The sequence below is a fragment of the Micropterus salmoides genome, unplaced genomic scaffold, assembly GCF_014851395.1.
Source record: "Micropterus salmoides isolate LMB-PRFRI ecotype aquatic unplaced genomic scaffold, ASM1485139v1 Ms_hic_scaffold_12, whole genome shotgun sequence".
Classification (NCBI taxonomy): domain Eukaryota; kingdom Metazoa; phylum Chordata; class Actinopteri; order Centrarchiformes; family Centrarchidae; genus Micropterus; species Micropterus salmoides.
The window spans coordinates 34,377,901-34,398,900 of record NW_024040263.1 but is presented as its reverse complement, the minus strand read 5'-3'; the positions used below and the strand labels follow the sequence as shown (position 1 = coordinate 34,398,900).

The 21,000-nt window shown below is 43.5% G+C and overlaps 2 protein-coding genes across 2 annotated transcripts in view; one reads left to right on the top strand and one right to left on the bottom strand.

The window, feature by feature from the left end:
* The window catches only part of LOC119899935 (potassium voltage-gated channel subfamily H member 1-like), a 36,958-nt gene extending 34,282 nt beyond the window's left edge, over positions 1–2,676 (bottom strand). The window contains exons 1-2 of the mRNA XM_038714759.1: positions 2,464–2,676; positions 1,035–1,362 (exon numbers count right to left, since the gene is read on the bottom strand). Of these exons, the coding sequence (XP_038570687.1) occupies positions 1,035–1,362; positions 2,464–2,676 (541 nt within the window). The remainder of the gene's footprint in view (positions 1–1,034; positions 1,363–2,463) is intronic.
* Positions 2,677–8,215: 5,539 nt separating this feature from the next.
* Positions 8,216–19,907, top strand: LOC119899934 (tau-tubulin kinase 1-like). Its single transcript, XM_038714758.1, has 8 exons — positions 8,216–8,254; positions 8,301–8,393; positions 10,309–10,434; positions 10,528–10,682; positions 12,240–12,450; positions 12,852–13,024; positions 13,592–13,932; positions 19,681–19,907. The coding sequence occupies exons 1-8, from the start codon at positions 8,216–8,218 to the stop codon at positions 19,905–19,907; spliced, it is 1,365 nt and encodes a 454-aa protein (XP_038570686.1).
* Positions 19,908–21,000: the final 1,093 nt, after the last annotated feature.

Genomic DNA, 21,000 nt, shown 5'->3' with positions numbered 1-21,000 from the left:
CGGTGGTGATGACGCTTCGTTGTTTTGCCACAGGACAAACGCAGCAGTGCTGATGGTCCAGGGCCGTCACAACCATCAATAAGCCTAATTGTCATGGAAACAATTGTGGCTCTCACAGCTTCACACACCTCCCGCAAACACAATCCATGCAAATAGCGGGCTTCCCAGGAGCAGCGGGTGCAATTGATGGTGCTCATATAAAGATCAACTTTCATTTCCGATGTGTGTGTCAAAATGTGTTCTCTTGAAAATGGATTATTGTCTGTTGAACGTAAACTCCTCTGACGAGTTTCACCATTCAGTGTGAATTTATCTGAGAACATTCTGAAACAAGGAAATCTCTTCAGTGATTGGTCCTGTGTCGTGAATCAGCTCTCAGACTGATACTTAATATTTAGTCCTACACGGGGCGGAGCTGGACTCTCAGCACAGTGGGGGCGGAGCTTCATCGCGGGGCCCACCTGCTTCGCTGCTGCCGGAGCTGATCGCAGCCACTCTACTAAATGTTTGTGCTCACACCAGAAGCGTCCCAGCGTCAAGCAGCACAGAGCAGATGAACACGGCAGGAAGTCCGACACATAAAACGGGCGAGAATCCGGTAAATTTTCAAAATAAAATACCCGACAGACTTCCACTCGTATATAAACAATAAACACAGTTAAATCAGCAAAAAATAAATAAAAATAACTACGTAGCTACTTAATCATAGACGAAGCACAAAAAGCAAGCACTAATCACCAAATCAACTAAATGTAAACGTGTCGGCAAAATCTGGCAGGCAAAACGCTCTTATTCTGAAATGCTCCTGTGGTAAATGCTAGATGCACCTGAGGAATGAAAGCGCTCCGCTGCTGAAACGCTTCTGAGAGGCTTCCGGCGGACGCCGTAAATAAACCCTGGGCTCAGTCTACGTCCATCTCTCAGAATTCCCATGATGCACGAGGGGGAAGTTTTGTTAAAATGTGCTAATAAGTTTGCCATTTTTTTGAAATACAAATGTAACTTTGATTTTTATTAAAACGTGTCTCCGTTACCGTTGAAACCATGAGTGAAGCGACTGTTTCGTCTGATAAGAGCTCCTGAATTTTCCTTGTTTCGTCCACATTCACATCCACTGAGCTTAATCTTATGGCCCACATACGGGGCCCCTACCGGCCTGAGGAGCTTGATGAATACGGGCGCCGGTGTTGAAATAAGCGTCTGCTTGCTAGCGGTCTTCTTGTTCACCTGTCCTGGTGCATAGCTGCCTTTCTTAGCACGTTGGTTCCGTGTTAAACCAGCGTGAAAGACGCGTCCAGAGCCGCTGCATCGTCGCGCCCCAGATCTCCACAGGGCGCTTTTATTCAGCCGAGTCAGAATAAACTGCGGACAACAGGAAGAAGAGATTTGATTATGAAAAGAAATTAATAGAAGATCATTAGACTCATTCTGCTCTCCGTCCCTGCTCTAAGGACTGCGCTGCCTTAATCAATCTGATGCAGCAGTTTGGGGTTCAGTTACCTGCTCTGGCAGGGAAAGCTATTTGTCAACCTGTGTTTTTGTGTCTATGTTACTAAAGGTTGGTCCAGTATTGAGCGAGCGAGCTGCAGGGAAACAGGTCTGTAAGTGTCTGACAGCAGGATGGAGAGGATCCCCACAGAGAAACAGTCACTCTGTAGCTCTCGTCAAAGCCACCAGACAATTTAACCCGGCAGGACTCGGGAGTCGCTGGTGTGCCGCTGCCTCGGCCGGTTTGTTGAGTGACTTTGTTGTTTTAAAGGGTTAAAAAAAAACAGTCATAACAATAACACACAAACGCAAGATTGCAGGGAATTTAGATATTTTAAAGTCAACCATACATAAGGTGCGTGACCTTCGAGCCTTCAGGTTCAGGACCAATAAAGCCACAGGTGGACTTCAGAACACAGTCTGACCCCGCGTCAAGAAATGCGAGTCCACATCGCTGAGACGTTGAGATTAAAAAGGCTTAAAGCCTTTCTAAATAAACAAACACCCGTTTGACTGATTTTCCCTGAAGTGGCCGAAAAACATCATTAAAATCATTTACAGCCACAAAAAGATCCAGATTCAGGATCATAAACCCAAACAGAGATTCTGTTTCTGCAAACAGCCTCAAATATTTTATACAGTTTAATCTTTATTTATTTTTCTAAATAAGGTGAACAGGAGAAAAACTACATTTGAGCTGATGCTGTTTTCAGAGCGTCAGTCGAGCAAATACGAGAGCAGAGTTTCATATGTTCACATGTTCGTCGCCTTATGAGCCAAACGCTGAGCGCCAGCGTGTGGATGCACTGCGCGGCGTTACGAACAGTATAACACTGTTATATTAAAGAAATCTTTCCAACAAGTCCTATTTCTTTACCTCGTCAGCACCTCGTTCAGCGAGCCGACTAAATGTTTAGACACAGAGGAAGTCATTCTGTTTCCTCTCTGTTCAAACGGGGGAATCCAGATCAGTACCTGGGTCTGTGTGGCGTACACCATTTCTGACACTTTTAGCGAGGTTTCTACGCACGGTTTTATAAATGAGGCCCCTGGTCTGTCTCCTGCTGAAGATGTGTGGCGCATCATGAAGAGGGCGACCACAGACGGCTGAGCAGCTGAAGTTTCGTGAAGACACGACACGATGTTAACACGCCTCATTCCCAGCTTGGTTGACCGTGTTGCAGGCATGAAATCTAACTTACACAATTAACGCTGGTCAGTTAAACTACTGAATCTTTTCTTTGTACTTCTCTCAGTTAAACAAAGCTTTACATTAATTAACGAATCCCGATGTTTGTTTTTATTGCATTTTGGAAAAACATTTTCTGGAAACAGGGTTTGTATTTTTATCTACAGAGTTTGGTGGATTTGACGAGGTTCTGGTTAAACAGAAAGGATCTTACTCTTTATATAAAGCTCTCTCTCTGGAGGGATCCTCTCCATCATGCTGTCAGACACTTACAAAGACCTGTTTTGCTGCTGCTGACTGCAGCTCGCTCAATACTGGACCAGTTTCAAAGAAAATCGACCCAATTAGTCACACAGACGCAAAAACATGCTGCTCCAGGATCAGCTGTCTCTCTGCCCTGATGGACCGATGAATAAATCATCGTGGTGGAATAAATAGCTCTGCTGCTTCTGCCTCTGACGGCTGGAACACTGAGGCCTGTGACGTGAACGCGTGGCGTGTTGAACAGGATGCGCTCTGATCATCATGTTTAACCCTGACCCTTTAAAGCTCTGAGATTAATGTCAGATTTGTAACAAAGGATAAAGTTTTGTGATTTAAGCCATAATTTCTGTGTACAAGAAGTGTTTTCTGAAATCTATTGACTTTTTCTCCACAGAAATCAGCTGTATTTAAAATGACCTTTGGATCCCCGGGTTTAATGCAGCAACAGTTTGCATGATGTTCAGCCTGTACTGATCACCAATCATCACTTCTTTTTATCAATGATTTGTCTTCATCGTTTTACGTTTTCAGTGTTTGTTTTTGTTTTTCTTACAGTTCCTTTGGACTTATGATTTTGACGTGCATGCCTCCCGTTTCTCCATCATCTCCATGGTTATCCAGGGATGTGAGTGTTTCTTATAGCAGCAGAGGGGTCACAGCCGCATCACCAGCCGACACCACAAAGAGCAAAAACGCGTTAGCCGCCATCAGAGGTTGAAGTGCGTTCAGTTGTTGGAGGATCCAAACCCACGGGTGTGTCGGTATCACTTTATCTTATGGCTTCATTGTACGGCTTTCAGAAGTGAAGTGCGTTGCCCTTGTGAGGACCGCCGATACCACCTAGGGCTGAAGTCATTTCCCCCGTGGTACTATGTTTGGGCTCAACAGCGCGGTTTTTCATTAACAAAGTCATTTGGCGCGAGCTAGCTGCTGGGTGCTAGTCAACAACATTGCCAAGCAAACTCATTTCTGTCCTTTGATTTTGTCTTTTTCAGACGTAGCTTCATCGTCGCCTTCAGGGCCTGTCTATCAAGTCAATTTACGCACCGCAAAAACACCAACACACGCCGGTGCGGAGCAGAATGGGCCGTCCTCAGCTAACCGCTGCGTAACGTTACAACTAAATTTCCACAGAAAGCAACATGAAAAACAGCTGCAGGCATCCGACACACTGTCAGTTAGTGAGCTTCCAACGAGGCTTTCCGTTCAGTTTCTCTCGACTGTCCCTCAGGATCACAACGTTAGTCCAACATCGCCGAGCCTGCTAGCCACATTAGCCGCGCAATTGCTAACGCCAAGTTAGCTAACCTTTAAAATAAACAGTTAAACAGCACAAAACACGGCAACACTTGCAGCTTCTAAGGTTTAAGTCGGGTCAGGCACAGCTAGGGCTGGGCAATAAAACAATAATGATAATTATCACAATACAATTTTCCTCAATTATTAATTAAATTCATATGAATCATGAACAAATTAGCACTTGTTTTTTCTGTTAAAATATTTATTTGATTTTTATTTATACTTTAATTTTTATCAAATAGTTTTTGAATGTTCTAACTCGATTCTTGGTGTTTGTCCCGTTCTGACCATAAAGAAAAGTTTAACCACATAATAACCATCCGGTTTCTTCAATTTTCACTCAGGAGCAAAAATCTTAATCCTGAAATCCTGACATTTATCGTGATAATTATCAGTATGATATGAAATGTTTTATCGTGATAACATTTTTGTTCAGCCACGGCGATCCGTCCTTGAACTGTTACAGAGTGACTTTTAGCAATTATTAATTTAACACGCCCTGAAGTGTAAAGTCTGGACAGTGCGGTTGTTGCGGTGCTTGCGATTCTCCGCAGGCTTGACCAATAGAGCGGTATCTCAATTTTGCAGGTTTTCGCGACAGCGCTAATACCTCGCACCTGCTCACTGATTCGCTTTGCGCCACCACCACCGCAGCTGTTTCCTCATTAGTAAACACAAGAGCGGAAAGGGAAAAGTTTAAGAGTTAGTAGTATTCATCAGGGTTTCTCCTGTGCAACACGCATCTGAGAAGAGGCGGGGAGAGACGAGGAACAGCAGGGAACGTTTTGTTCCGTCCTCCTGTTGTTGTTCATTTGTCCTTTCTGGGCTTAGGTGTTAGAGGACGATCCTGGACTGGGACCTGCAGACAGGCAGGAGTTTACTAAGCTATAAATAAATCAATATAGTTTATCAATTTTGCAAGTTTGTCTTAGTTCTATATTTCATTTCAGTGAATTTCTTTCGCATGGAGGTGTGATTATGACTTCAGGTCAAACGAGTGTTCCACCTTAAAGAGTCTGTTCGTGACTCGTACGTTTTCGTTCAGCACCAAGAAATGCAGGCGTATGCCAACAAAAGTGAGGAAGAAGAAGCCTGCTAGCTACTAAACATGGTGAACACAATAAAAAGGATTCAAAAAGTCAACAATCATGAGGGGACGTAACTTTAGTTTGTTAACCACAAAACTTTCCTCCAATAAACCGGGCTCGAGTTTAAAGGTCATAAAGACATCAAGATTTACATCCATTTGTCGAAGTCAGCACGTGTCTCTCAGTTGTCATGGGAGAACTTTGCACGCCATCGTGTCCTGCTCACCAGTACATCACCATGGAACATGTCGTTGAGCGCTTGTTTCCTGGCGAGGCTGGAGGCTGTTGATGCGGTGTGACCCTCTGCTGATGTTTCTGTTTGTGTCATTATTTGGTTGTTTTGGTTTTAGTTTACATCAGAAACGAGATTTCACTGGACGGAGCTGCTGCAGCTCAGACGCCACATCACGTTTCAGTGCAGTCTAATAAAGTCTGTGACTGAATCTAATGATGATCTCAGGATAATTAGATTGTAATAATTTTACACAAGCAGCTCGTGCTTTGTTTGGATTTTCATGACTCATGGTTTCTGGCTGCAGCCAGAAAACAAAATACCACGTGAACCGAGTTCAGCGTCGACAACACAGGCTGATCCACACGCCCAGTATGTGACATGGCTGAATCCAAATATGGCTGGAATTTTTTACGTAGCAGCAAGCTTCTTTATTTTTTTATTTAACCTTTATTTAACAAGATAAAGTCTCTTTTTTCAAAGGCGCTCTGGCCAAGAAAGGCAGCAGGACAGCGAGTTTGACATTACAGACGTAGAATGAGAACAATATCATTAAAACATTAACAGAATACTATAAAAAACATCACATTGAAACATCTTCAAGCAACTAAATCAGTCCCTCCCAGATTTCGCAGCTATTAACACAAATTCAACAAATCTCTGTGAATTCAGCACGACTGCAAATTTGACTTATCGCCGTTTCGGCAAGCGGGAAGCTTCCGGTCAGCGATGTGATGCACACCCTTAAACCTGTATTCTATCGAACGGCCAGCAGGGGGCGACTCTTCTGGTTGCAAAAAGAAGTCCAGCTCCATTAGAAATAACGGTAAAATGTTTCTACTTCTCAGCTGAATAATTACCCCAGTAAACACTTGATGAGTTTATGGTCTCAGTCGCTAGTTTCAAGTCTTCTTCAACACAAAATGACTCATTTAGTGTAAATTATGGTCCCATTTATTTTTAAAATAGACCACAAAGCAGAGTGTGTTTCAGGGCGGGATTATCTATGATTGACAAGTCTTTTCAAAGGCGACCTGTCAATCAGGCTAGAGCCGACTCGTACCCTCAGCGCTGTGTAAATTTAACCAGCACCATTGAAAAAGCTTAGGTTGGCTGTTCACTTTCTCTGGTGAGTACATTTAGTTTTAAGCCTGTTGTTCACTAGACAAAGTTATCAGCCCTGTTAAAATGACTGAGTTACAGACCGCTGTATTAGCTCACGTTGCTCCGCTGCATCACTTCCGGGCACTTCCTGGTTGCAAAAAACTCAACATGGCGGCCCCCTATCGGCCAAACTCGAGGCTTCAAACGGCAGTCCACAATGACTACGTCCATTTCTTATATACAGTCTATGCATTTCCCACATTCCCAAAATGTTGTCGTATGTCAGCAAACTCACTTCCTTGTGTGATAGCAACGTCTCACAATTGCAGATCTTCTTTCCTCAAAGCGGGGAAACTGTTCTGCAGAACGTGCAGTATCGCGGTCGAACATAAAGGAAATCGTATGCTGACAAACACTTTGCCGCCTCAAAACATACGGAGAGAATGTCAGAAACACATGGAGGACATCAGAAAGACACTGAGACACAGGCTGCTGCATCCCGGTCAGCTGCAAGCGCTAAAAGACACTAGGGTCAGGGTCAGGCTTGCAAAGTCCTGGAGGGACTGTTTAATGGTTCAACTATAATTCTAATGTGAAAAATATCACATCTACCTTTGCAGTTTGCACTTATTCCCACAATTTCAAGCAATAAAATGCCCAAGAACATCACAACTATCAGAAAAGCTTGCGCAAAGTCACACAAAAGGCCTTCGAAAGTCTATAGCGGGACTGCTAAATTAACACGAATGGAAAGCCTGCTTATTTAAAACATTTACACTCATCTCTGCAAGGAGTTCTCAAGGAGTTCCAAGTAGACGGTGCACAGTATGACAAGGCAGTCTTTCCCAACAATGAAGTCATCCTGGGTTAAAAGCAGCTGCCTGCTGGACTGGGTACGATGAGTACTGACTGCAAAGCTGAAGAGGCTACTAATGTAATTTGGTCATTTGCCTTATAGAAAAAAATACACAAATGTAGCTGTCTCTGCGTAGCTAATGACGTCCAGGTCGTTAACTTTCATTTAAGCCTTTTCTGTTTGGATTCAGCCACAACAAGCTGTGTTTTCACTAGTCTGTATTGTCCATGATGCTGTTGTTATACACTGTATTTTAGAAGAAGATCCAGAGAACATGAAAACCAAATAGTTGTCATGAAAAGATTTCACTGCTCACACTCCCGGCTTTACCAGTCTCCAGATTTTTGTTTGGGGACAAGATTTATGTTTTTATGTGTTGGAGCAGCAGTATGTCGTCTAGGAATAGAAGATTCATTAGTGAGTTGTGGTCAGGGAGCGTGCTGATGTGACCGCTGACTGACTTCTCTTCGTCTTGTGTTCAGCCGAGGACCGTGGCAGGCTTCAGAGGGACAGTCCGCTACGCCTCAGTCAACGCTCTCATAAAAACAAGGTCAGTGCTGTTTGTTGTCTTTGAACAACTGGAACCACAAAGTACCACAGTGACTCTGATGATCCTGGTGAATGATGAAATATTCACCAGCAGCAGCGTTGGTGCTCTGAGTTTATATGTGACGCCGCTCTGCTGTCGGTGCTTGATGAGTCGTGGTTCAGGACACAAAGACGGACCACGAATGGTGAACGACCACGTCCTAATGATGTGTTTCTGTTGTGTTCCTGCAGGAAATGGGTCGCCACGATGACCTGTGGTCATTGTTTTACATGTTGGTGGAGTTTGCTGTGGGACAGCTGCCATGGCGAAAGATAAAAGATAAGGTCAGACTGCTTCACCGGAACATAAACAAACCAGGAACCGGTCTCGCGCACATGTACCTCCACAGTTACTGACTTTCTAACAGTAGAGTGTAGCCTGTGAGCATAGCTTCATTTTATAGCTTCATAAAACCCTATCCTATCCTATGTTTTAGACACGTTTTAAAGCTGTACTGAATAATATATTTACTAATGGATCAAATGAATATGTATAATGTGATAGGTTTGTAATAATCACCATCTCTGCAGCTCTACGGAGTTTTTTTAGCCTCTTTTAGCTCCTACTTTTGGTTTTGCGGCACATTTCCTATCTGGTTCTGATAAAGCCGCCGTACACGAGCAGACAGACTCAGTCAGAGAGCAGCTGGTGAACATAGTGGAGCGTTTAGCAGCTAAAGAGCCAGATATTTCCCTCAGGAGCTGGTGGAGACCAAACACAGAGCTAACAGAGAGAAAACACTGGACTCACCATCATCAGTTCAATGGTATGATTATGTTGCTCTGTAGCTGCTGGATGTGAAAGCACAGACGTGATGTCACCCGTTGGTTTGTGGACTGCAGTTAAGAAGCCTGCAGTTTGGCATTTTTGGCCGTCGCTATCTTGTTTCATTGGAAACAGACGTGACCGTGATTTGGACGACAAGGTGGAGCTAGCTAGCTACAAGACAAGCTGTGGAGCTAGCGACAAACAGGCTTAAAACTAAACATACTTACTGAAAAATGACCAGCCGACACTAAATGCAGCGCTGGTTAAATGTACACAGAGCAGCGGATACGAGTCGCCTCTATCCTGATTGACAGGTTGTCAATCAGCTTGTAGCCCCGCCCTAAAGCCTCCCCTGCTTCCTGGTCTCTGTTCCTCTAAATGGGACCATAATTTACTAAATGAACATCATGCTGTGTTGAAGAAGACTTGAAGACTAGCATCAGAAGTGTTTACTGAGGGAATATCAGCTGAGAAGTAGAAACATTTTAGATATATATATATATATATAGTATAGAGACTTCTATACAATCACACTTCTTTCTGCAGCCGGTGGAGGCGCCCCCTGCTGGCTGCTAGAGAGGATGCAGCTTTAAAGGAGATCTATTATGCTTTTCCACATTTTACGACTTATCTACAATGTTATAATGTTGGATGTTCATGTTAAACATGGCCAGAGTTTCAAATAATAAGGTTAAAGTATTTAAAAGAAATCCCTGTGAGCAAAAACCTCAGATTTCCTGTTTTCAACTGCTTTTTCTACCAATGGCGTAATATGGAGCTGGTGCCCATATATGGGCATGTGCTCCCATAGCAACAGCCCAGCAACGGCTCAGTCTGCCTGTTCTGCCCAGCAACAACAGCCTGGTAACATGCTTCAGGTCTTGGCAGTGGGCTTTGAGAGGGGGGGCCTTAAAGAGACAGGAGCATCTACAGCTTGTTTCACACAGAGGCTGAAATGAAGGCCTGCATGAAGAGTCAGTATAAGAAAATAAAATGTTTTTTGAACTTTGCATCATGCAGAGCTGCTATACAGGAGTCACAGAACTAGAATATGGGACTGGAAAAGCATAGGTCTCCTTTAAGGCTCTTTTCAGACCTGAAGGTTCCTGTTTGTGTGAAAGTAGTTAGCTTCTACAACTTATAAGATGGCAACATGTCAGATGTTTTCCACAGTTTGTTTAGATAAAAAAATCAATGAATGCAGGTTTCACACCTAAGTATTTTATTGACTAAGTATGAACCATGCAAACCCCTCATAAAACTATTACATTTGTATTAAAATGAGGTTTAAAACGGTTTATATTTTGGTTTTGACTGTCCTGTTTGCCTGATGATCACCTGTTTTATATTAAAGGTGTGAATTTAAAACTTCAGCTGAATCTTTGTTAATTTGCTGCAGCTAAAAGAGATTTTTGGTGGGGGTTTTTCCAGGAACAAGTTGGTCAGATTAAAGAGCGTTATGACCATCGGATGCTGCTCAAACACATGCCTTCAGAGTTTAATATCTTCCTGGACCACGTCCTGGCTCTGGACTACTACACCAAACCAGACTACCAGGTATGCACTGTGAAGCGAACTGTCTGTCTGCAGGATGCTGCGAGTCCTGGACATGAGTTCAGATTCATGACTGTGTCTTGTTATTTTATCCAGCTGCTCATGTCGGTGTTCGAGAACAGCATGAAAGAGCGAATCATCACCGAGAACGAGCCTTTTGATTGGGAGAAGGGAGGAGGTGATGTCACATTGTCGACCAGTGCCTCCACCCAACCACAGCACAACACGCGACCCACCGCCGCCATGGTGGGGTAAGAGCAGAACCATCAGCTGTTCAGAGCCGTTTTCGCCCCCTAAACCTAAAGAGGTTCACGTGTGATACTTTCTGACTCAAAAACCACCCACAATACTGATAGAAAGGACAAACCTCAACAAAATAAGACCCATAACTACCAAACTAAAACCCAAATCTACCAAAATAAGACTGAAAACGTCCAAAATAAGAACCAAATCTACCAAAATAAGACTGAAAACCACCAAAATAAAAAACCAAATCTACCAAAATAAGACCGGAAACTACCAAAGTAAGACAGAAAACTTCCAAAATAAGACCCATAACCATCAAATTAAGAACAAAATCGACCAAAATAAGACTGAAAACTTTCAAAATAAGAACCAAAATGACCAAAGGTGGATTTGGTTACCTTTGGACAAATCCAGGCTAGTTGTTTCCTTCTTCTACCAGTCATTATGCTAAGCTACGCTATCCACATCCTGACTTCAGCACTGTACTTTATATTCCCCAGATGTTGAAAACTCCTTATAGAAACAGGTGTGGAAATGAACAAATTATGTAATCTGTGTCACTTTTTATAAACTCGGTATTTCTTTTCCATAAAACACCTCAGCCTGTTTCCCAAGTAAGAACACATTTAAACCGACCGTGGCACAAATCAGACAGACAACATGAAGATTTGGACGGTTTATTGAGGTTTTCTAGTGTTTTGAACAGCGACACAGTCGCCTCCGTGATCACGCTCAAAGTCCTCGCTTTGAACTCATTTGCAGGTTGGAGAGGTCCCTGTGAATCATCATGCAGCTAACGATGTAGCCTGCAAACTACACTCAGAAGCATTTATCTACATGACGATACATTACGGAGATAAACAAAGTATCAGAACGTATTTCCTGGTTTGCAGTCAATGGATCCTGTAGCCACGCCTACGGCACATCTGGGACTATCACCAGTTAAACTGTCACACCGGCATCTATCTAGGTGAACCGAACAATGGTGTAATGGTTCAGTTCGACTCCCAAGACAAGACGATGCTCACCCGACTGGCCAATAGGAACGTGGCCCCGCCCATGGCACAATTTTCACAGCGAATGCAAAATCCTGAGAGAAACACTTTTTTTACTTTTTTTTTTTTTTTTGAGAAAATGTTTTCACACTGATAGCAAAAAGTATATATTTGATTTTTTTCAAAGTATTTTGAGAGAGATTTTATTTCTCAGAAATAATTTTTAAAATTAAAAATTTATATTTTTTTATGTTCTATGAGAAAATACTTTCTCTCAAAACTTTTTTTAGTCTCAAATTATTATTTTTTGCTATTGTATGAAACTTTTTCTCTCAAAGTTTTTTTTTTCTCTCAGATCATTTATTTTCTCGCATGTAATAAAGACACAATTCGAGCTCCATATCCCACACGAACTACAAACAAAGGCCTGATTATATCTAAGGCATCATTTGGAAAATGGTTTAGTCTGAATGCAGTTCGTTAAACCACCAGAATCTCATTTATCATCATATCATAAGTTTCCAAATGGTTTCTGAAACATCAGTCTCTTACATTTTCTGACCACAGAGCCATCGTGACGCCGGTTCCTGGAGATCTTCAGCGGGAGAACACTGACGACGTTCTGCAGGACGAACATCTCAGTGATCAGGAGAACGCCCCGCCAGCCCCGCCACCCCGGCCCCCCGGGGAGACAGGCGTCTCGCACGGCGGAGAGCCAGGAGAGGCCTGGGAGGACACGGACTTCAACCGCAACAGACTCAGGATCAGCCTGAACAAGGTTCGAACCGGTGCAGAAAAGCTGACGTACGAGTTGTTGTGTAGTTCAGTTCAGATTTTTGCAGAAGTGGAAGTACATTGTTTTAGTATTTGTACTTTGCTTGAGTATTTCCATTTTGTTTTTAAGTATAAAAAACTTTTGTTTTCAAAGTTAGAAGCTTTTCTCTTGTTGTATCAACTGACTGGAGGTTAAAGGATAAGTATATTTCTTTTTCTTACTCTCCATTTTAAGTATTTATATTTATTAAACTAGTAATTTTGGGGTTTCATAGCTAACAACCATCTACCATCTGTTTCCTCAACTATTCTCTGTCCTACCTTTTAAATTTTCTCATTACACTTTCAAGTGTTTAAATGGCTGCTGTGCTGGACCATAAAACATCACTTCCTGTCCTTCCTCAGGGGGGTCAGGAGGAGGAGGTGGGTCGGGGGGCTTGTCCGGGGTCGCCGGTTCGGGGAGGAGTCCCGGAGTCACCGACAGGTCAAGGTCGGTCCTTACGATATCGCCGGGTCAACAGCCCCGAATCTGACCGTCTGTCTGCTGCTGAGGGCCGGCCCGACGCCTACGGACAGAGGTGAAACCACTGGAACAGAGTTTCGTTTTATTTTTAGATTCACATTTTGAAAACACAAGTTAAAGTGGGAAATATTAATTTGGGTTTGTCTGTGAAGGTTCTCAGTCATCCAGGTCAGAGTTACCCAAGGAAGGTTAAATTCAAGGGCAACTTTACTTGGTTAAAGATACTTGAAGATGTTTCGTCTCTCATCCGAGAGGCTTCTTCAGTTCTAACCTTGATTTTGGACCTGCGCTGTCTGCCTTCAGGCTTGAGACTTCCTTTGAAAACATAGACTTGCCCTCAAGGACAATAGACTTGACTTGGACTCTGCCTCACTGACGTGGGGGCTAGAGACGTTTTTGACAAGACTTAAACTCAAGAACTTGCGACATGACTTGGTCTTTCCCTCTCCTTCAGGCTTGAGAAATACTTTGACAAGACTTGAACTTGACATGGAAGACTTGAGACTTATCTTGATTTTGCTTTGCCCTTAATTAGTTTATACTCGGACTTTGGGTGATGAGTTTGAACAAACATCTGTGGGAGTCACGTTCCCCCGTGTCTTTCTGTCTCTGTGACCTCCAGGTCTAGGATGGACATCCTCGGCTCTCCGTCTCGTCACGTCTACTCCTCCCAGCCGGCTCAGATGCTGTCTGTCGACCCCGGGTGCCGCGGCGACCGTCAGGTCAGCGGCCGTCAGGAGGTGTCGGTGGCGTCCGTCGACCAGGAGGCGCACAGCAACGCCTTCATCCGCTCCGTCCCGCTGGCCGAGGAGGAGGACTTTGACAGCAAAGAGTGGGTGATCATCGACAAAGAGGCGGAGCTACGAGACTTCCAACCAACCACGTCAGGAACCACTGACGAGGAGCCAGAGGAGCTCCGCCCCCTGGAGGAGCAGGAGGAGAGGAGGAGGCTCAGGGCTGCAGGTAGGAGCTTCTTTTCACCGGGGTAAAGAAAAGTCAGTCAGGGCTGGTTATCGTTTTCAATGTGAAACCTTAATTCTGAACACCAAAGTGAGAGAAACCTGCTTTTCTCCCGTTTTCCGTTTGCGTGTCTCTGTTTGAGAGCCAATAAAACTTTAACCAAATGCACAGCAACAATAATTCTTTCTGCATACAAAGTCGGCCTCAACATGATCCTGTTGCGTTGTTTTCACCCTCTAATGAGTCTGCACAAATAATGCATAATATGCATTTACAACAAAAACACTGAAACGCTTTGCGTGTCTTTGCACACATGTTCTATAGATCTGTGGTTGGTCGTGAACCCTTCTTATCACTCATAGACGTCATCATGTTCTCTATTATATTATATTTAGGGCTTTACATATCGATTATTTTTCAAGTCGATTAATCTAACAACTAATTTTGTTTATTCTAAAGAAAGAAAAGTTGCCTATTACTCGATTAACAAACCAATTTATCCAAAATAAATATCAAAAACATGTCTAATCAATAAATCTATATTTTATTCAGTCATCGTGATGAAGCACATTAGAATTTAAATGTTTCTGACATGGATTCATTTCAATATTGAGTACTGCAGAATGATAATAAAATGTATTTCTGCATCAGTGAACACCTGAAAGGACTCAGTCACAGATCATCTGTAATCAGATTCAGCTGTTTTCTCGCTCATACGTGGCTGTTAAATAAACAGAAAATATGAAACAGCCGATTGTTACATGACTCGCGGTGTAACGTTACGTTATCATGACAGCAGCGGGGCAGAAATGACTTTTACCATGAAGGCAATGAAGAAATCCTACGTGTCCTCGTGCTCGTGTGGCGACAGAAAGGAAACACGATTTGCGGCGCTGCCGTCTAGACTAAGTGCTGCGGGATACTTTCGTTTCACGTGTTCGTGGACAGTGAAGCTATCGAATGAAACAGTGCGCACCTTCTGTTCAAAGTGAAATTACACTGAAGTCGTAGGACACACATAGATCTGAAAAGCGTTTCAGTCGTCCCGGCTCTCCCCTACTCTGGCAGAATTGTTCTATGGCAGGTCATAACTAGTTGGTACCCGGGTTAATTCCCAGCCCTGTTCCATTCTGAGCAGTGGTGGACAGTAACTAAATACTCAAAGTACAAATTTGAGGTACTTTACTTGAGTATTTTCTTTCTCCTTCTGCATCACAGAGGGAGATATTGCACTTCACTACATTTATCTGACAGCTTCAGGTACTTCACAAAGTCAGATTTTATATAATTCAATTCAATTCAATTTTATTTATATAGCGCCAAATCACAACAACAGTTATCTCACAGCGCTTTTCATAAAAGAGCAGGTCTAGACCGTACTCTGTGATGATATTTACAGAAGCCCAACAGTTCCCACCAAGAGCAAGCACTAGGCGACAGAGGCAAGGAAAAACTTCCTTTTAAGAGGCAGAAACCTCGAGCAGAACCATGGCTCAGGGTGGGCGGCCATCTGCCTCGACCGGTTGGGGTGAGAGAGAGAGAGAGAGAAAGAGAGAGAGAGAGAGAGAGAGAGAGAGAGAGAGAGAGAGAGAGAGAGAGAGAGAGAGAGAGAGAGGGATGTAAGGAGAGAGAGAGGGGAGGGAGGCAGCCTACACAATATACACACAGAGGTACAGACAGCGAAGGTAATGTTGCTATAAACTAAATGAAAAATGGTACAGATATTTATAATAGTGTTAATGGTAACCATCGTAATGTTAATGATTATAATAACAATAAGACCAGCGACAACAGTCGTAGCAGAGGGTGTCGAGCAGGAACACGGGGGCAGCAGGCGACCCGCAGCCACAGATCCAGACTCCACAGCTCCAGAGCCAGAAAACCTGCAGGAAGTGATAGGAGGAGAGAGGAGAGGGACGAGAAAGCACAAGACTACCAGAAAGGGGAGAAGTTGTGTTAGTAACATGCAATAATGGGATAAGGTTGCATACAGAGGGAGAGAAAGTAGAGGAGAGAGGAGCTCAGTGCATCATGGGAAATCCCCCGGCAGTCTAGGCCTATAGCAGCATAACTAAGGGATGGTTCAGGACTACCTGAGCCAGCCCTAACTATAAGCTTTATCAAAGAGGAAAGTCTTAAGCCTACTCTTAAATGTGGAGATGGTGTCTGCCTCCTGAACCCAAACTGGAACCTGGTTCCACAGGAGAGGAGCTTGATAGCTGAACGCTCTGGCTCCTAGTCTACTTTTGGAGACTCTAGGAACCACAAGTAACCCTGCATTCTGGGAGCGCAGTGCTCTGGTGGGGTAGTAAGGTACTATGAGCTCTTTAAGATAAGATGGTGCCTGACCATTAAGAGCTTTGTAGGTAAGAAGAATGATTTTAAATTCTATTCTGGATTTTACTGGAAGCCAATGCAAAGAAGCTAAAACAGGAGAAATGTGATCTCTTTTCCTGGTTCCTGTCAGAACACGTGCTGCAGCATTCTGGATCAGCTGAAGAGTCTTAATGGACTTTTTCGAGCAGCCTGATAATAAGGAATTGCAGTAATCCAGCCTAGAAGTAACAAATGCATGGACTAGTTTTTCTGCATCATTTTTAGACAGGATGTTCCTGATTTTCGCAATATTACGTAGGTGAAAAAAGGCGGTCCTTGAAATTTGCTTAATGTGGGACTTAAACGACATGTCCTGATCAAAGATAACTCCAAGATTCCTCACAGTGGTGCTGGAGGCCAAGGCGATGCCATCCAGGGAAACTATATCTTTAGATAATGCGTCACGGAGGTGCTTAGGCCCCAGAACAATAACTTCAGTTTTATCTGAGTTTAACATAAGAAAATTACAGCTCATCCAGGTTTTAACATCCTGAAGGCACATTTGAAGTTTAGCTAACTGATGAGTTTCATCTGGCTTGATCGATAGATATAACTGAGTATCATCTGCATAACAATGAAAGCTTATGGAATGTTTCCTGATAATATTGCCTAAAGGAAGCATATATAAAGTGAAGAGGATTGGTCCAAGGACAGATCCTTGAGGAACTCCATGAGTAACTTTGGCGTGCATGGAGGACTCATCGTTAACATGTACAAACTGAAATCGATCTGATAAATAGGACTTAAACCAGCTTAGAGCGGTTCCTTTAATGCCAATGAAATATTCCAGTCTCTGCAATAGGATCTGATGGTCAATGGTATCAAATGCAGCACTAAGATCTAATAAAACCAGTACAGAGACAAGTCCTTTGTCTGATGCAATAAGGAGGTCATTAGTAATTTTCACCAGTGCTGTCTCTGTGCTATGATGAGCTCTAAATCCTGACTGAAAATCCTCAAATAAACTATTGCTCTGTAGAAAGTCACACAGCTGTTTAGCAACTGCTTTCTCCAGAACCTTAGAGAGAAATGGAAGGTTAGATATAGGTCTATAGTTGGCTAAAACATCCGGATCAAGTTTGGGCTTTTTCAGAAGAGGTTTAATTACAGCTACTTTAAAGTACTGTGGTACATAGCCTGTTGATAAAGATAGATTGATCATATCTAGTATAGAGGTGCTGACTAAGGGTAAAACATCTTTAAGCAGCCTAGTCGGGATGGGGTCTAAGAGGCAGGTTGATGGTTTAGATGAAGAAATTATTGAAGTTAGTTGGTAAAGATTGAGGGAAGCAAAACAGTCTAAACATGTATCTGGTTCTACAGCTGTTTCTAAGGTTCCTGAGTTTAGAGATAAGTCGGTGCCAGTTGAGGGCAGGTCTTGGTGAATTTTGTCTCTAATAGCTAGAATTTTATCATTAAAGAAGCTCATGAAGTCGTAACTACTGAGAGCTATGGGAATACTTGGCTCAATAGAGCTGTGACTCTCTGTCAGCCTGGCTACAGTGCTGAAAAGAAACCTGGGGTTGTTCCTATTTTCCTCTATTAATGACGAGTAGTACGCTGCTCTGGCATTACGGAGGGCCTTCCTATAAGTTTTAAGACTATCTTGCCAAATTAAACGAGAATTTTCCACTTTGGTGGAACGCCAATTCCTCTCAAGTTTCCGTGATATTTGCTTTAATTTGCGAGTTTCAGTATTATACCATGGAGCTAACCGTCTTTGTTTTAGTATTTTCTTTTTTAGAGGGGCTACAGAGTCGAGTGTCATTCGCAGCGAGCCAGCAGCACTATCAACAAGATGATCGATTTGGGAGGGACTGAAATTAGCATAGGAGTCCTCCGTTACTTTGTGACTAGATAATGTATTTAGAGCTGATGGAATCGCATCCTTAAATTTAGCTATAGCACTATCAGACAGACATCTTGTATAGAAATTTTTGCCCAATGGCGAGTAGTTCAGCAATACAAACTCAAAAGTTATCAAACAGTGGTCGGATAAAGAGGGATTCTGTGGGAACACCACTAAATGTTCAATTTCAATACCATACACCAAAACAAGGTCAAGGGTGTGGTTAAAACAGTGAGTCGGTTCATGAACACTCTGAGAGAAGCCGATGGAATCTAACAAAGAGATAAACGCAGTACTGAAGCTGTCATTCTCAACATCTACATGAATATTAAAATCCCCTACAATAATAACTTTGTCCGTTTTAAGGACTAAAGTTGACAAAAACTCTGCAAATTCAGATAAGAATTCAGAATACGGGCCAGGTGCTCGGTACACTATAACAAAAGAATTGGTTGCAGTGATTTCCAACTTGGGTGCGAAAGACTAAGAACAAGACTTTCAAATGAGTTATAGTTTAGTTTAGGTTTAGAGCTGATTAGTAGGCTAGAGTCGAAGATAGCTGCAACTCCACCTCCTCGGCCTGTGCCTCGAGGAATGTGAGTATTAATATGACTGGGAGGGGTGGATTCATTTAGGCTAACATATTCTCCATCACCCAGCCAGGTTTCAGTAAGACCAAATAAATCAATATCATAATCTGATATTAGTTCATTTACTAGTACACCTTTAGAAGAGAGAGATCTGATGTTTAAGAGTCCACATTTAACTCTCCTATTTGTTTGCACTATTGCTCTTGTGGTTTTAATTTTTATAAGGTTTTTATGCACAGCTCCTCTTCTGTTTACCTTTTTAAATAATTTCGATGGTCGGGGGGCAGACACCGTCACTATAGGATTTTCACTAAGTAACTCCTGAAATGGAGGAGCAGAGAAGTGTGTTAGACTGCGACTCTGCGTAGGGTTTTGGGTGGGTAACTGCTGAAAAAGAAGGGCAGAGAAGTGTGTTAAACTGCGACTCTGCCTCCTGGTCTCAACTCTGGGTTGTCATGGATTTGGTCCACTAATAAACTTGGCCAGATTTCTAGAAATGAGAGCTGCTCCTTCCCAAGTGGGATGGATGCCGTCTCTCCGGATCAGACCAGGTCTTCCCCAGAAAGTCTGCCAATGATCAACAAAGCCCACATCGTTTGCTGGACACCACCTCGACAACCAGCGGCGGAATGACGACATGCGGCTATACATGTCATCACTGGTCAGATTTGGCAGGGGTCCAGAGAAAACTACGGTGTCCGACATTGTTTTTGCATATGTACACACCGACTCAACATGACTCATATAATATGATGATTTGTTATAAATTAAACTCCAGCAGTTTATACAAGAACAGCTGGAACGATTAGTCGGTTGAGAGAAAATTATTGGACAACTATTTTGACGGTTTAGCTAATTTGTCATGTAAAAACATTTCATGGCTTCACAGATGGGAAGATTTCTTGTAACTCTGGTTAACGTCTCGTTGTCCTGCAGGAGGGGAGCTGGTGGTTCGTCCAAAGACCCACACCAGGGAGAGCAGCCGAGGGATGCTAACGCTAACGGAGGAGGAGGCGTCGAGAAGGAGTGGCGGGAGCCCCGCCCAGTCGCCCTGTCACTCGCTGCCGTCAGGACGCCCCCGCCGAAGAGAGTCAGAGCCCATTGGACCTCAAAGACCGGTAAGAGACCCAGCCAGCCAATCAGAGCAGAGCTCAGCTCCCTGACGGCGTGTTGGTGGACAGGTGAGGAAGTGGACGGGCTCCGCAGCAGCCGCCCCGCCTCGTTCATCTGCCCGCCAACATGCACCTGAAAGGACAAATCCAGCACGACCGGAGGTTTTTTCTTTCTTTGGTGATGATTCTGCAGCGGGCTGTCGTGGGTTAAAGTGACAGACTTAGCTTTTAGGTTTTGTCAGTTCAGGATAAATCAGGTGCAGCCCTTTCCTTACAAGGCGTTTCCCCCGGCAGCTGAACCGGCTGCAGCGTATTCCTTCGGGGCGATTGCGCCGGTTAAAATGGCGTCCACAGAAAGAGCTTCCTGTTGCCAGCGACAGCCTCAGACTGTTTTAGCAGCTGTCTGACAGCATCATGGAAAAGATCCCTACGAGGGACTCCCGGTGACCCCCTTTGTTTTTAACAGGAAACTGAAGTCTCGCTCTGAAATCTTGTCAGAGGCGAGTTTTTTGCAGGAAGCGGTGGAAACGAGGGGGAGGAGTTTGTTGTATTGAAGTAACATTAGGAAATAAAGTCTTGCTTGCAGCTCCTCTACGTTGACTGGTTGAGGTGCCGCTACAGCATCTTCTACACAGATTCAAAACCTTTTCTACCTAAAGTCCTTTCAACACCAACATATGTGGCCCTGGGCTGTGACTGGCAGGAGGCCCTGCGCAGAGCAGCTCTGTGTGACTAACAGTCTGTTCCACATGTCGGAAATCTGCCATAAAATTCTAAAGGGATTTTCTCCTTTACATATTCGCTTTGTGGTTATGTGCTGAAACCTTTGTTGTGCACCTTAGAGATGCATTTTTAATTCAGAACAGGAAACCAAACCTTTAATACATCAGTGCTCAGTGTTTTCTGTTGTTTTCACTAAATAGAATAAAATATAAACAAACTGGTGATTTGAATCAAGAAACATCTCACAACGAATAGATAAACATCCTTGTGTTATCTGTACCTGGACAGGTCGCCAGTCCGTCACGGGGCTGGCACCTTCACGTTCACACCTGCGGCTGTTTTAAAGTCTGTAGTTCACCTGGGCGTGTTTGGACTACGGATACAGATGAATTAGTGCTCAGAAAGTAGTCAGGAAGTTCAG